General features: G+C 60.5%; 4 protein-coding genes across 4 annotated transcripts; all 4 read left to right on the top strand.

Annotated features, from left to right (window-relative positions):
• Positions 1–4,502: 4,502 nt before the first annotated feature.
• Positions 4,503–7,442, top strand: LMJF_32_2460 (conserved hypothetical protein; the record flags this gene model as incomplete). Its single annotated transcript, XM_001685517.1, has 1 exon — positions 4,503–7,442. The coding sequence occupies one exon, from the start codon at positions 4,503–4,505 to the stop codon at positions 7,440–7,442; it is 2,940 nt and encodes a 979-aa protein (XP_001685569.1).
• A 1,151-nt stretch (positions 7,443–8,593) lies between these two features.
• On the top strand, positions 8,594–9,664 carry LMJF_32_2450 (conserved hypothetical protein; the record flags this gene model as incomplete). Its single annotated transcript, XM_001685516.1, has 1 exon — positions 8,594–9,664. The coding sequence occupies one exon, from the start codon at positions 8,594–8,596 to the stop codon at positions 9,662–9,664; it is 1,071 nt and encodes a 356-aa protein (XP_001685568.1).
• A 1,579-nt stretch (positions 9,665–11,243) lies between these two features.
• Positions 11,244–12,494, top strand: LMJF_32_2440 (conserved hypothetical protein; the record flags this gene model as incomplete). Its single annotated transcript, XM_001685515.1, has 1 exon — positions 11,244–12,494. One exon carries the CDS (start codon positions 11,244–11,246, stop codon positions 12,492–12,494), a length of 1,251 nt encoding a protein of 416 aa, XP_001685567.1.
• Positions 12,495–13,432: 938 nt separating this feature from the next.
• Positions 13,433–14,677, top strand: LMJF_32_2430 (conserved hypothetical protein; the record flags this gene model as incomplete). Its single annotated transcript, XM_001685514.1, has 1 exon — positions 13,433–14,677. One exon carries the CDS (start codon positions 13,433–13,435, stop codon positions 14,675–14,677), a length of 1,245 nt encoding a protein of 414 aa, XP_001685566.1.
• Between the last annotated feature and the right edge of the window lie 571 nt (positions 14,678–15,248).

The raw sequence follows: 15,248 nt of genomic DNA, 5'->3' as shown, positions 1-15,248 counted from the left end.
CACAGACAGCAGCGTCGCCTTGAGGCGGGCCCACGATACAGAGATGCGAGCGCTGCGCGCACGGACTGTCAAGCACAGCTGGCGTCGTGTGTCGCGTTCAAGCAACGCATCGAGAGGTCAGCAGCGCGAGAGCGATGGACGGAAAAGGCGGGAAGGGATCCGTGCGAGTCAAGCCCAAGGGGCGTGTGTGCAAGGAGGATGCGGCACCCCCTCTCTCTGACCGGGTGGGCTGCTGAGGCATGGGCGCGGGGCGGCACGACGAGGGCGCCTCGAGTTGCACCCACTGGGTCTTCCAGACGCCCATGTGGGGGAGTGTTCCGCCTGTGTTATGAGACGCAGCGGCTTGAAGCGAGCCAGGGAGAAGCGCGGCGCACAGCCAGACGGCGCACGGTCTCCGAGGGCCCTGGCCCGAAGCTGGCCAACTTCCACCTTGAGCTCGTGCTGCATGCACGTGGACCACCTTCTGTTGCCCGCACGCTAGACGCCACGGCTTTCGCCCTCGAGCAGGAGCCTGTACACGGCCCGCGTGGATCATGGCATGCGGCCTACCCAAGTCTTCCTCGAGCGCCGAGCACGCAGCAGGCATGCGGCATACGGACAAGGACGGACGAGTCCCGTCGACGCACGACCCTGATTCTGCAGCAAGACGGCTCATCCTAGGCGACCAGGATTCAGCCGCAGTGCAGCAGAAGCCGGGTTTGTTTGTGTGTGTGGTGGTTTGTTCGCAGGCGTGTATATTTTATTGACTTGCACGTGGCAAAACGACACGGTGAAAAGGGGAAATTCCGTGGTTCATGTGCGCGTTGCCGCGATTGCCTTATTCCAATGACGATGGTGGACACCGTTGGTTGTGTTGTAGCGCGTGTTACACCTCTTCCTCCAAGTTTATGTGTGCCGGTCTTCTGCGTACACCGCCCCGCTAACGGCTCCACCGCTCGCGACTCGTGACACGGGTGCACGGACTTCTTTCACCAATCGTTACTCGTCTTGGGTGCAGTGTATGGGATTTTATCGTCTGTTTCGCTTGCCGCTCTCCTCACGTGTGCGTGGTGCACCTTGTCAAGGCAGCGCTGCGCAGCAGAAACGGGAGGGGCAGAGAGAGAGAGAGAGAGAGAGAGAGAGAGGGCGAGAGCGTACTTAGTAACGGAGCGAAAGAGGCAGGTTCCTGTGTGCAGTTGTGAAGCTTTTCGTGCCTGGAGGCGGAGGCAGTACAGGAAACATTCGCACCAATGAGGAAAGAGTGGGCAACGCGTGCGAGACTCGCAGGCGCCACCTGTCCTTCGCTATTTTTGCTTTGAATTATTTTTGTCGGTTGGGCAGGGAGACGCCCAACAACTCTTCAGTCGTAAACCGCCGAGAATAAACGAAAGACGATGAAAGCGATTCGCGTGCGTGTGTGTCGTGCGCCGCTTACGCACACGCACGCAAGAGAAGGGCAGCAAGCGAATAACCCCCTAATAAACAAAACGATGAAGAGGTGCGCTGCTCCCCCCCCTTCCTCCCCCTCCTTCCCGAGCCGAGTTGGGAGCGAAAACGTCAATGAGAGCATCTGAGCTAGGGTCGGAAATGAACAGAAAATACGCAACTGAAAGGCACAAAGACGCACACACACACACACACAAGCACACACATACGCATACGCGCATATATGTCTGTTTGTGTGCACCCGTAACTGTCCTCTCCACATGCATATCAGAGGTACATGAAGCTGTAGCTTATCAACGGCTAGGAGGCGAAGCGAGGCGGAGAGAGGCAGGGAGGAAGAAAAGTAACTGAGAGCGTTTCGATCAGCTGCACAGCTCCATGCGCTATCCTCTTGACCTCCGCAATCTGCGCTGTGCTCCAGGCGGCTTCTTCTTGCGTGGTAGGGGATGGGATGCTGGTGCGCTGCGAGCCGATCACTGAGGGACAGGAAGGGAGAGTGATGGAAAAGAGTGCGGAGCCGCGCTGCCGCGTGCGCTCTCACCGAATTCTGCCTTCTCCTTTTTCGTATTGTTTATAATCTGCGCCGCACTGCTCTTGTGGCAATCGCTCTGTTCGCCACTTCCCATGACTTTTTCTGTGCAGCCTCGTGAGCGTCACTGGGGAGAGGTACGCTGCTTATGTGTCTCTCTCGCTCTCCTTTTCTCAGTTGCGCGGTGAGCCCGACTGCATGCCTGTGAGTCTGCTACGTGTGCATGTACGTGGGCTCGTCTCCGTGTGTGATGCACATTTCGACTCTTCACTTGCCGGTTGCTCTCCTCCCCCTCCATCGTCTCTTCGGCTCGCTCTCTTTTCCTGTATCCCTCAACGATGCGATCGTGCAATGGAGAACATAAAGCAGAGCACGAGCACCCCGAGAGGCGTCTGGGCATCTGCGTGGCAAGTACGACGGTCGGTGAGGCTACGCTTGCTTTGGATGTGTAGACGTGAGTGCTCGAGCGACACCCACAGTGAGAGCAGCATAGTCGAACAGACATGTGGCGCATTAAGGCTGCTGGTCTGGTGTCGGGGTTTGTCATCACTTGTGCCGGTTACTACAAGGTGCTTGCGCTCGAACTTTTCAGCGCGCGCACAGCGCAGGAGAAGCGTTACGAGGATATCGAGCAGCGGTTGTCAGCGGCAGCACGTGATGCTATGAAAGCCGCGCCGGCGGGGCACCATGTCGCGGCGCAAGCTACGGTACCACCATCCTCAGAGTGAGCTGTTCACATGGTTCGAACGAACACCATCGCTGCAGCGCAACCGCTCACACACGCTTGCACGTAACCCCCCCCCCCCCCCCACACACACACACACACAAACGTTGCGGTTTTCATTGCCAGTGGAGAGCAGGGGGCTCTACCTGCCGTTTTCATCTCGGTAGCTAAGCAGCGTTACCGCCGACGACTCCACAAGAGTAAGAACTCTCCCCATCACACTTGCACGAGGGTGTCTCCGCAGTGCGCGTGAGTGTGCGCGTGTGCTGGAAGGACATGCTTGCTAGAGGACGACAAGGACCATGGTGCGATGCAGCCTTGAACTTCTATGTGGCCCGTCGCCGCCCTCCCTTTCGTATTCCCTTGCAGCGGGCGGTGCGGAGGTGGTCCACTCGTGTGGATCTGTTCTTAATGTTTGTGCTTCCCCCGCCGGCTTGCCTGGCCTTGACACACAGACACAGACACATGCGTAACAGCGCAACAGACTACGAGGTCGATACGACCGGTGGTATTCCTTCGCTCACCGACGATCTCCTGCACGATTCGTCGCCTCGCGCCTTCCTCCTTGTCCACCCGAAATGGTCGATCGAAAACTGTCGCCACAGAGGAGGGTGGGGGAGAGGAGGCTACTGCCGTTACTGCTGTGGGTTGGAAAGCAGCACTCTCGTAGACAAGAGGAAATATCGGTGACATCACGGCCACACCAAGCCGATTCCCGTTGCCGGCTGATATTATGCACTCTTCCTCTCTCTTGTGACAGTTGGCGTGGACCCTAGTCTGTGCCTTGTGTGCCCTTCACCATATTGTTCTCGTGGTGGTTTCCTGCTCACCTTGTCTCTCTTCTGTCTTCTGACCCTGCCCCCCTACACACACACACACACACACACACACATACACCACCACCACCACTGCTGCTGCTGCTGTGACACGCCCCTCCGAGTCCTTCGTCGTTCACTCAACAGAGATATACAGAGGCACATCCGCACATTCTTATAGAGAAACTAGAAGAGAAGGTAGAGTCAGGACGCGGGGGGGGGAACACTTGCATCCATCCCTTGCTTGCTCGCTTCGTTGTTTTAGAGTACTTGTGCGTGTTCATGCCTGCACCTGTGCGCGCGTGTCGGTGCATCCTTGTCTCTCCTCCTCCCTCTCTCTGTCTCTCTGTCTCAGGGCACGCCCACGCAGGTGCACAGTTGTGCATACATCTCTGTGTATTGCTTCGTTGTTCGTGGACGTTCCAACGCGCTGTCTGCATGTAAACAGACCGACGCGCACGCAGAAGAACCTACAGAGCGACAGGCGTGCGTCGCCTTCACGCGTTCGCGGACACTCGCACAGCCTTCGAAGAGAACTTCGGTGCCTTGGCGCACAGAACCCCCCCCCCCCTTCTCCCCCTTTTCCCTCTTCTCCCCTCTCTCCCCCACCCCATGCAAGTCTACTTGCGAGTGACCCTCATGTGTGTCCCACCGTGTACTTATACCGACAACAGGCCTTGGCAGACTCGCATGATTGCGGTTCGTCGGGACTGCAGTGCTCTCGCCGCTACCTTTTCCTCTGGGCTGCGGTAGAAATTCTCAGACACCGTCAGCGTCGCAGCGCGAAATTCCGGTGGGCAGTAGGGCAGTTGGTCTGTGTGCCGATTTCTGCTGGTTTTATCGACTTCCCCAAGTAGGCTGGCGCATCCGTCGAGCAGCCCCCATTCGAGCTGCAGCTGCTTGGGTTAGCCGCCTGTGTCAGTGGAGCACCGAGCGTGCACCTAGAGTGATTTGAATCACACGCAGAGTAGCTCACTCGCTGGCCCTTCTCTTCTCCATAAAAGTGCACATGCTACAGAGCGGTGTGTCCCAGGTGCAGAGGCCGCGACACATTACCGCCTCCACCCACGTGCTCGCCACCCGTCTCAAGCACAACACGGCGGAGCGTGTGACCGTTGGCAACACACCCCTGCACGTGCTTCATCTCTGCGATGTGCAGTGCGTCGCCCCACTCTTTGCCTCGTGCGTGTCGCTCACCACCATGACGATTCACTTGAAGTACGTGGCGTCGTCGACGGCATTGGAGGCGCTGCTGTGTGCGGCGGCAACATCCCCGACTCTGACGCACATCTCTGTGATAGGTGGGGTAACTTCGATGGAGTCCGCGGCCATGGCATCTGGGCTTGCGGCGTTCACGTGGCATGAGAGGATGCACGCGCACAGAGTTTTGCGTGCCGATGCCACCTCTGAATCGCCGCTTCCGCGGACGGTTCGCCGCGTGCCGTCCGCGCTGGAGGGCTATCCTGTCATGAGCGGTCGGGGCGGAGAGCGAGGAAGCGCGCGTTGGCGTCGGTGCCCGTCCTCCGACCGATCAGCGGCTCTTTCTCCGTATGCGCGCACTCCTCTTCTCGCGCATCTGCGACGGCAACAATGCGCGAACAGTGAGTGTGGCGTGCCACCGCCACCCAGCGCTGCCTCACGTCCCACCCAATGGAGACTGCGAAGGGGTGGTGCGATGTGGCCGGTACCCTGCACAGTCTCTCCGCGGGGTATGCCGGTTTCGCATCCAGCGTCACTGGCATCGTCTCCCGTTTTTCTGCGTACCCCTCCACATGTGAGGCCGCTTGCTGACCACCACCTCGAAGGCGGGGTTCACCTCGCTCTTGAGCTGCACAGGCTGGAGGAGGCTACGGCGGCGCTGCTGCTGGATGGACTGCGCAGAGCCCATCGCATCATCTCGGCAGAAGTGCGACTGTGCGTGGTGACTGTGGAGGCGCGGCGCGCAGGGCAGCGTCTAGCCCACGAGGCACTGAAAGCAGCGGCACATCACCGCCAGCGGCGATCGCTGCGCTTGACGCAGTCTGCGGGGAGTGCTGCTGCGCGTCCGAGTCGCCTTCCGCAGGCGAGAGCGAAGGGGCAAGACGGTGTTGCTCGCTGTCGATGGCCACCGCACACCAGCGGCCTGCGGGTCTCTCCCGGACCGGGTTTGCGCACCCCAGTCCCACCGCCACCTTCACCGCCGCAGCGTCCTCCTGCATCACCGCGGCCAGTGACGGCAGTAGAACCAGATGCCAGAGGCACAGATGAAGGAGGATGCAGACCACTGCTCTCCGTAGAGGTGCGCGGCCCACGCCAGCAGACGGCGGGGCGCCACGCGCAACAGCTTGCACCGAGGTATCCAATAGCGAGTGTTACGCTTCCCTGGCAAAGTGGCGGCACATCTGTGCGGCCGCCCACGTCTCTGACGCCGTCGCCATTCTCTGTGGCTAGTGGGGCTGCAACTATGAGGGCACACCGTCCCGTCCTCTCGGACGATGAGCGGGTAGGTGTACAGACCAGCCAGGCCGATGCTTTCCGTCGTCGGGGCCGGCACGCCTCTCCTCCGCCCGCGGGAGTCGGAGCGAACGCCCTTTCCCGTCTCGTGTCACCGCATCAACATCTGGCGCGGGCTGGCCGGCTCTACAGCCCCCCACGATGGGTGAGTGGTGCCCGGCCGCTTGCTACCGGTGCTGCACCTCCCCCACTGCCACTCTCCAAGGTAGCGTTTTGCCCCACCCCCCAAACTTCTTCCGCGCACAGCACTTTATCACCTGCAGGATTGCGGCTTGGGCTTTGCGCATCCTTGTCGACCTCGTCGTCCTCGTGGTCGTCGCGGTCGTCATCGCCACTACCGCGACCACCGCAGTCGACGCCGCGCCGAGCCGCCGAGGCCTTCGCGAACTTTGTGGCCCGGGAGCAGGCAGTAGAGGTTGAGAAAGGGGAATACGCCACGCGGCCAGCTCAGCGAACACCGCCGGGCTCCGTCTCCGCGCGCCTCGACCGGCGTGGTCTCCGCCGGCTCGCCACCTTCTCTGCTCGCCCACCTCACTCACCTCCGTCCTACCCTGGCGTTCTTTGCTCTCCGCGGTACTGTCTTCGCCGCGGGAGTGACAGCCTGGGTCTGAGGGCAGAGCATTGCCGCACCCCTCGCCCGCAGACGCCACCTTGCTGCTCTTCCTCTCGGTGCTCTTGCTTTGTATGTCGCTCTCGCCCGCCGCGATCTCCGGTGGCGAGCGCACGACCGGCGCCGCGCACGGCAACGCCAACAAACTTGGAGAACGCGATACTGGCTCTTGCGGCAGCGACGGCCAGTGCGCCGCAATCACGGCAACCCCGTAAGCACGATGTGACCTCTGCTCGCGAAAGCAGGGATGCTGGTGACGTCACGCCTACGACGCACTCGGCGGCGACGTCGGTGAACGGCATTACACCGACACGGAGATGGAGCGGAGGTGAACGCGACAGCGACAGTGCCGCCGCTTTTCACGAGGAAGCCGCGGCCTCCTCGTCGCGACGCGCCTCCCGCAGTGCGCACGCGGCGGCAGACAGCGTACACCGATCACTGAATATGGACCTCGGGGAAGGCGACCATACCAGTGCTCGACACAGTAGTGCGCGTGCGCGGGTGGAGCCGGCAGCGCGCAGGCGCGAGGGATCACACTTGCAGGTCTCGCACACCCAGATGCCTTCGTCTGCGCCGCTGCAGTCTCCTGAACATCAGCAGCGTGACGAGGAGGTGGGTTACGTAGTGTACCAGAATTCTGTGGCTTTCCTGCGCGCACGTGTGACGGAGATCAACCGGCATGTGGTGTGGCACCAGGTTCAGTCAGCTAAGGCCGTTGAGGCGCATTCGAAGAGACTGGCGGAGCTGGGGGTGACGTTTTCGGACCGAGTCACGGAGGAGCTGACAGACATCTTGATGGTGCTCACCGACATGGAGCATGGGTCTCGCATCAGCAGCCGACGCTGAAGCGCCTCTTCGCCTTTTCGCTCGTGCGTTCCCTGTGAGCGGCATGACTTCTTTCCGTGCGGCGCACTGCCGCTTCTCCTCTGCTGCGGCGAATTTTGTTTTCCTTTGCTTTTGCTGTCGATTGTTTGCGCCACCGTGTGTCTGGCGCCCATTCTGCTTTCCTCTCTGCTAGTCGCCACGGATCGCACAGGCATGCCAGCGTTGCATGTCTCTGCCAGTGAGCACAGAAAATTACAAAAGGCAAGCTACAAACGACCCTGCGATCTCGCTGAAGCGAATACATCGATGCCTCAGGTTGTCGGGACGGTAGGCAGTACGCATGGGCAGACGCGTGCGAGTCTTCTCTGTTCTGCCTTCTCTGTGGAAGCCCAGCGGCGCCCCCTTCCCCCTCCTACAGACACCATCGTGTTGTGCCTGCATGCGTGCGTGCGTGTGTAGGACGGCATGTGCTCGGCCCCCTTTTGTTTTTGCTGTCGTTGTCGTTGCTCTTCCGCGTGGCCACGCTGCGATTTGTCTTCTGCGAATATCCGCTAACACCCTCCCCCCTCCCCTCTTTTTCCTGTCTCGCTGTCTCTTCTCCAACCGTCTCTCTTTCGTTATTCGTGTGCGTACGGGCACGCCTACGCTTTCCTCTTGTCCTCCTTGTCCAACACACACACACACACACACACACACACACACACACACACAACTTACCTGTACCCACAGGCGGCCACCCCGCGGTGCACATGTACGAGACCGGTGCTGGTGCACGAGACGCCGTTTGTCTCTCGTTTTCGCCTGTGTGCGCAGCGGATCGCATTTGCTGCGCGGACCGTGTCTGTGCTCCCCCCTTTTTTTTCACGTTCAACTCTAGCTCGCCCGTGTGCGCTGAGAGGTCGTGCGTGCACATCTGAAAGTGGGTGGTGCCCTTTTTCTGAACCTCGGCGTGCTTGAATTGCGCGCACGTGCTGCAGGGCCCATCGAGGGCGGACAGAGCCGCTCTGCTTGTGCTACGCCGCGCACAGGCGGATAAAGGCGGAAGGAGGGAGCGAAGCAGACGAAGCAAGAACAACAACAACAACAACACTTACCGAACAGAGCAGAGCAGAATCGTGCGTGCGTGCAGGGTTGCGGGGTGTGTTGTGTGCTGCACGTTTTGTTGGGTGCGCATGAAAGGCAAGGCAGGGCGATCGATCGCCGCGATTAGCGACGTTCGAGCAGCGGTGTTGCGATTCTGCGATGAGCAGCTATCGCGGCGGCTGGACACGCAACCCGTCGCGGAGGTCCATCAGAAGGTCTCCGCGTGCGTGCAGACGGTGGACCCGGCGATGACCCCCTACATCTTCGGCTCCACCGCTGTGCTGGGCGTACACGAGCAGGGCTCTGATGTGGATTTTGTCTGCTTGAGCCCGACGGATGTGCAGGATGGCAAAGGTGCCGATGCTGTCTCGGAGGTAGCGAAAGGATTGCAGTCAGACTTCCTCTTCCGCCTGGGCGAGGTGGTGAAACGGGAGCATTACCTGTGGGGTATCGAGCTTGTCCGCCGTACGCGTGTGCCGGTGCTGCGCGTGAAGGGTGGTCTCGGTGTGGATGGCGTGAGCTTCGACGTGACGGCGAATCGCCGCAACGGCGTGCGCAACAGCGCTCTGCTGCGGGCGTACTTCACCCAGTGTCCCGAGGCGCGCTGGTTGAGCATGCTCGTGAAGCAGTGGAGTAAGAAGACGGGACTGAACGCCTCCGTGGAGGGCGGCTGCATCACCTCCTATGGCTGGAACATCATGATCGTCTACTACCTGCTGCGAAGGAGGCTAGTGACCCTCGTGCCGGTGGAGTCGTGCGACGTGGCTGACATCGCCCCGATGCCACCTCACATGCCGCTGGAGAGCCTCCAGCAGGGTGGCCAAGGGCTGGCGGACATGCTGATGGACTTTGTGAGCTACTATCTCGACGAGTTCGCACCTGAGACGGAGGTGATGAGCCTGACCCGGGCGGCGGGGGAGACGACGACGGAGATGCTCTCGTGGACGAAGCAGGCAGAAGACATGGCCCGGATCCGCGGAGAGAAGATACACTACCGGTGGTGCATCGAGGACCCGTACGAGTACGACTTGAACGTTGGCCGCAACGTGACTCCCTTTAAGCTCATGCTTCTGCGGAAGCATCTAGAGCGTGCACGGGAGACGGCGCTGCTACTGTTGGCTACACCACCGCCTTCTGCGACGGCAAGGTCAGTGAAGTGACGACGGTGCGCTTGGGTCGTGTGGGCGTGTGCTTGAGCGTTGCAGGCCACTGCAGCGCTTGTGAACGTGCATGCATTCTACCCTCTCCCCTCCTTACACCGAACCGTGGCTGCGGTCGATGGGCTGCGAGTCTTCAGATGGTCATTGCCCCTCCCCCTCTTTCGCCTTCGTGACTCTGCGCGAGGCTCTTCCGCTCTTTACCCGCCCCTCCGCACAAACTTAGGCACAGGTACGACGCGTGCGGATACCGCCACAGCCGCCATCCACAGCGACAAAAAAAAGGGGCATCCGCGAGGCAAGCGCGCACGGGCCGGTTTCCTCCTGTTTGTTTGTCGTCTCAATCATCACTGTCTCTCTCCCTCTCTCGAGTCCATAAGCGAGCCCGGACAGGCGTGCACTCTTCTTCACAGTCTCTTCTGCTTCCGTCAAGTAGTACGTGGATGGTCTTCCTGGTTGACGGTGGGGCTCACAAGTACGGCGTCTTCCTCCCTCCCCTGCCGCCCGCGCTTTTTGTTTGTTGTTGTTTGCTGCGTGCCGGTGCCGCGCTTAATTGTCGGGTTGTATCTATATACCTCTCTATGGTCTCTTCATGCGCGAGCACTCTGTCATGTCTCTGTGTATTATCCAGACCTGGCGGCGATGCGGTCGAGGAAGAAACAGAGAATGCTGCGGCTGTGACGGGCGTGGTCGGTGCATGTGTGCACGCGTTTTCGTGTTTGTGCGGTGTGTGGAGCGGGAAGCGAGTGATTATCGATACGAGTTACCTGCGGCGATGGGTACTCCTACACACAAGACAAGCAGAGAAGGAAAGAATAGCACGTAATGAGATCAGCGCAATCGTGTTCGCTTCGGCACATCGCAGGCGTGTCTGCACTTTCGCAGGGGGTGGGTGGGTGGGTGGTGTGTGTGTGGGGGGGCGGAAAGGTCGTGCGCTCATCGCGGCGAAACTGTCACCTCCGTTTTTCTGCGGTGCCCTATTCACAGTACCTCTATCCGCTTTCGCACATGCGCATCCGTGATGACCTGCAGTGGCGAGTCTCTCGCTTCAGGAATCTCCCTCCCGAACAACGAAATCGATTGTGCTGGTGGTGGTGAGATGACAGGGATAAAGTGAAGGGTGAGGCACACCTCTGCTCTTGTCCCATGTCTCCTTTTTCTTTTTGTGCCTGCCGCCACACACACACACACACCCGCACACCCGCACACCCGCACACAGATGTGCACAAGCGTCAACTCTCCCCCTCGCTTCTTTCCTCTCTTGGAGTTTGCACATGCCGCGCCTACTGACGCGCGTTCTGGGCCCCACGCTTCTCTCGCTGTAACTCTTTGCCCCCGTGCACTGTCCCTGCGCCAGATAGCGAACACCCGAGGCGGGCCGTATACAAGGATGGAGCTCACTGGGCCATTGCTGCATCGCTCGCCGATGCGTGCCCTTGCGTCTCCCATGCACTTTAGTAGCACCCCACTTCGGTGGACGAGGGCGACGTCGTCGCTCATGCGCGGCTGGACGGGTTTGCAAGCTGCTTCTTCCTCCGCGTGGGCGAGTAGCAGCAGGTGCTGCTGCTACCCAGCGACGCAGATGGTGTCGTGCCGCTGGCAATCCACCGGGGACGGGTACGGGTACATGACAGACGACTCCTCCGGGCTTCAGTCGGAGCTTTCGCACGCGCTGGAGGGAGAGGGCAACCTGTCCGTGGATGCGATGCTCTCTCAGTCTCTCGTAAAGGCGGACCTGCAGACGCCGAGTGCGCGCATTCTGCTGAAGAAGATTGAGCGGCCTCCGGGCCGATTCGATCTTTTGACCAATTCGCTGGTGTACAGCTGGCAGACAACAGCGGCGCAGGCGCGCAAGGTCACCGGGCCGATGCGAGAGTGGGCCTCGGAGCTCAAGTACCGCACCGGCGTCCACCTAGAGGTTGAGCCCACCAACCCGACGCGGCTCGGCGTGCCGGAGGAGGAGGGCGGCTACGCAGCAGCGGACGATGTGGAGCTGACAGTATACCTCTTCGGCAGCGAGCGTGGCATCTTCAACTGCCGGCAGCTCATGGAGACGGCGCTCGATCAGAACCCCGCGTACGTGCGCTTGGCCGTGTTCCGGCGAAGGCCAGGTAAGGGCGTCAGCACAAGCACTGCCGCGGTGCCGAGGCCACAGGAAGATGTGGAGTGGTTGCTGCTGCGCCGCATCAATCGCGATCTGCGCCCGCCAGATATCCCGCCGATCTCACTAAAGACACCTGGAAAGTGGACACTGCTGTACGAGCAATACAAGGAGGCGGCAATTCGCACCCTGTGGGAAGAGACGGGCATCACCGTCGAGGCCGGGAACGTGTACCCTACCGCGGTGCTGTGCCAGGACAACCCGATCTACTACTGGCGTGTGCCGGTGCACTACTTCCTGGCTGAGGTGCCCTACGACGTACAGGTGCTTGGCCCACAAGTGGGTCTGAACACGTACATGCACCACTGGGACTCGTCACTGCTGCGCCAGTCACCAGACCCCATCGATCGCGCGTGGGCTCAGCTGGCAGACCCGGAGACCGGCTGCGCCTGGATGAAGCAGCCGATGATAGATGAGCTGCAGCGTCCGTTGCGAGGGGAGAACTACATGGCAACCCGCTACACCCCGCCGCCGTACTCACAGCTGAACCATGCGCTGGGGTTGGCGGTGCCAGCAGAGGCGGCGGGAGAGGCAAGTGCGGCGGACTCAGCTCTGTCGGCTGCCACAACTGCTGAAGGAGGAGAAGCGCAGGACGATGTGAAGGAAGATGATGCTGCCGCTCCCTCTGCTGATGCCGATGCATCCTCGTCGAATGACAAGCCAAGCTCTTAGTCGTGTCAACGTCTGTCTTGGCGCATGAGGTAGGAGGCGGATCTTTTCGTGATGTTGGGCCTCGCCTGCTCCTTCACCGCTTCCACGGTGTCGGAGCGCCTCCACCCCTCTTTTGGTGTGTTTCGGTGTGCATGTGCATGTGTCTGTCTGTGTGTGTGTGTGCGCTCTAAGTTGCAGCCGCCTGATTCTCAAGTACACAGCGCTTCGTGAAGGCAAGCGGTGCAGGAAAAAGCCGAAGGAGGAGAGCGACGGGCTCGTTGGTAGTGGAGCATCTTGGGCTAGGTCGCGGAGAATCGGGCGCTGAAGTGAAACGAGGTTAGAGGACAGCGTGCGCACTTCCTTGTTCGCACTCTACCTCGATGCATCTCCGGGCCTGCATACACAAACGCACAATACTACCGTTCCCTTCTCTAGGGTGGTCAAGTCATCTTCTCGAAACAAGCGGCTGTGCAGGATATGCCTCGGTGGGTGCTCCAGCATCGCCACTGTCACTCTTAGCCTCGACGCCGGGCCTTGCCCCTTCTCCCTCATCGTGTCTTCCTCTCCCATGCACTAGCACTTCTTGGAACAGACGGCACCGGCCCCATTTTTTTTTGCATATATCACACATGTGTTTCCCACTGCCACTCTCTCGCCTTCTCCTGCCTCTTTCCCCCTGCCCTTGCTACTCTATGCGCGTGACTCCACCCTTCCCTGCCCACATCTGCTGTGCGGCCGCGGGCGTCGATCTTCGCGAACTGCGTCCCATCTGCGCATTTGCGTGTCCGCGTGCGCCGGTTTGATGGACGGTATCCTTGTGAATGTGCGGGGCCAAATAAGGTTGCTGTACATCGCCGACGCACCCGACACACACGCGGAGCGGTGCTGCCCCCGTCGCGATTCTTTCTTTCCCTTTTGGGCGCACCGTCGCGTGTGTGTCACGCGTCTCTGCTTCTCCTATGCCCCCATTGCGTGGGGCCGGCCGTGGCCGTAATAAGACGGGCACTGTCCCCACTGCCCGCACCAATGGCGGCTTCAAGGCGAAGGGCAGCGTCAAGCCACGCACGTTTGATGAGTACTACGGCGAAATCTACGGTGCGCGTTGGCACACCCTTCGCACTGCCATGATGGAGGCGCCGCGCAAGGTGGCACTGTGGAACCGCTTTTCCCAGGTCCCCTTCGAGGAGGCGACGCGGGGGTTGTCACGGGTGGAGCCCAACTCCCTCATCCAAGCTTTTCAACCCACCCAGACGGCCAACTCGACAGAAGCTGTCAGCACGGCGGATCGTGGCATCAATGACGACGACGAGGCGAAGCTGCAGGGGAAGGCCCTTGCCGCAGCGGCTGACGACCTGCTACACCGGAACGGCGTAATCGACAAACCCCCCATCGACGCCTTTGGCATCAAGGCGTACTACCTGCTCGACTACGCCTCGGCGCACGTGGTGGAGCAGCTGCAGGTCGGCGCATTCGACACGGTGCTGGATATGTGTGCCGCCCCAGGTGGAAAGTCCATCGCCGTGGCGCAGTTTCTCTCACCTGACGGAGCCCTCACGTGCAATGAGGCCCGCGCCGACCGTTGCGCGCGGCTTCGGCGAAATTTACAGGAACACGTGCCCGTGAACTACGTACCGTGGCGAACGACGCAGCGCGATGCGCAGACATGGTACGACCCAGGGGCCTTCTCGCGCGTTCTCGTCGACGCCCCGTGCTCCTCGGAGCGGCACCTGCTTCAGCAGTCAGGCGGCTCGCCTCTGTCCTTGCGAGAGTGGTCTGAGGAGACGACAGTTCAGCTCGCCGCTCTTCAGCGGATGCTTCTGCAGCGTGCCATCGAAACGTGCCGCGTTGGCGGCCGCATCGTTTACAGCACGTGCTCCATCTCACCCTTGGAAAACGATGGCGTTGTGGGTGAGGTACTGCAGCGCACTAGGTGCGAGGTTAAGGTAATCAAGACGTCACCCGCCGCTGCTGCCGCCGCCCCTGTTGCGCTGCCGAAGACTGCAACCGACGCCGGCGAGTCGGATGCGTCTGGTGCAGAAGCGTGTGCTCCGCACACACCAACTGTGCTCGGCGAGGCGACGGCGTACGGCCGTCTGCTGTTGCCCGACACTTGCCATGGCTGGGGTCCAATGTTTTTGTGTGTGCTGGAGAAGACCGCAGAGCACAAGGACGTGTCCTCCTCGTCTGAGGATGACGATGAGTAGAACACGTGCTGAGCAAGCGCATTCCAAAGCAGAGGAGGTGCGTACGTGTCCGTGTCTTTGTGTTCGCGTGCACGGCGCTTCGTCTCTGCCTCCCTCCCCCTCGTCCTCCCATCCACACGGAAGTGAGGACAGACAGCAATGATGGCAAACTGGTGGCACCTTCTTCGACTCTCTCTTTCTCTGTAACGATTAACCCGCGCAAGACGCGACATGATAAGCGTCGAAGACCAAGGGAGAGGTGTCTAGATGAGGAGGTAGGAGAGATGCCTTGCCCCCCCCCCTCCCCACCCCTCACAGCACGTCCGCAGCGGCGACTATGTTCCTGCTCACGTGGTGGCAGTCACTGCCTGCGCGTCCCGCGCGCTCTTCACATCCATGCGCGGTGGAATCTTCTGGCCGTCACGGCGGCATAGGGATGGCCAACATGTCGGATTGACCTCCTCTTTCCGAGGTGGCTCCTTCCTTTTCATTTTTTTTCATCGTCTCGCTGTTCTCCGTTGCCCTCCCTCAGGCGCTGCGTCATTGTAGGCTGAAACAGACGCCCACTCACACACACGCACACAAAAACAAA

The sequence above is a fragment of the Leishmania major genome, chromosome 32 (genome assembly GCF_000002725.2).
Source record: "Leishmania major strain Friedlin complete genome, chromosome 32".
In the NCBI taxonomy this organism is placed as follows: Eukaryota; Euglenozoa; class Kinetoplastea; order Trypanosomatida; family Trypanosomatidae; genus Leishmania; species Leishmania major.
The sequence above is the reverse complement of the archived record's forward strand: the minus strand, read 5'-3'. Positions and strand labels throughout refer to the sequence as shown.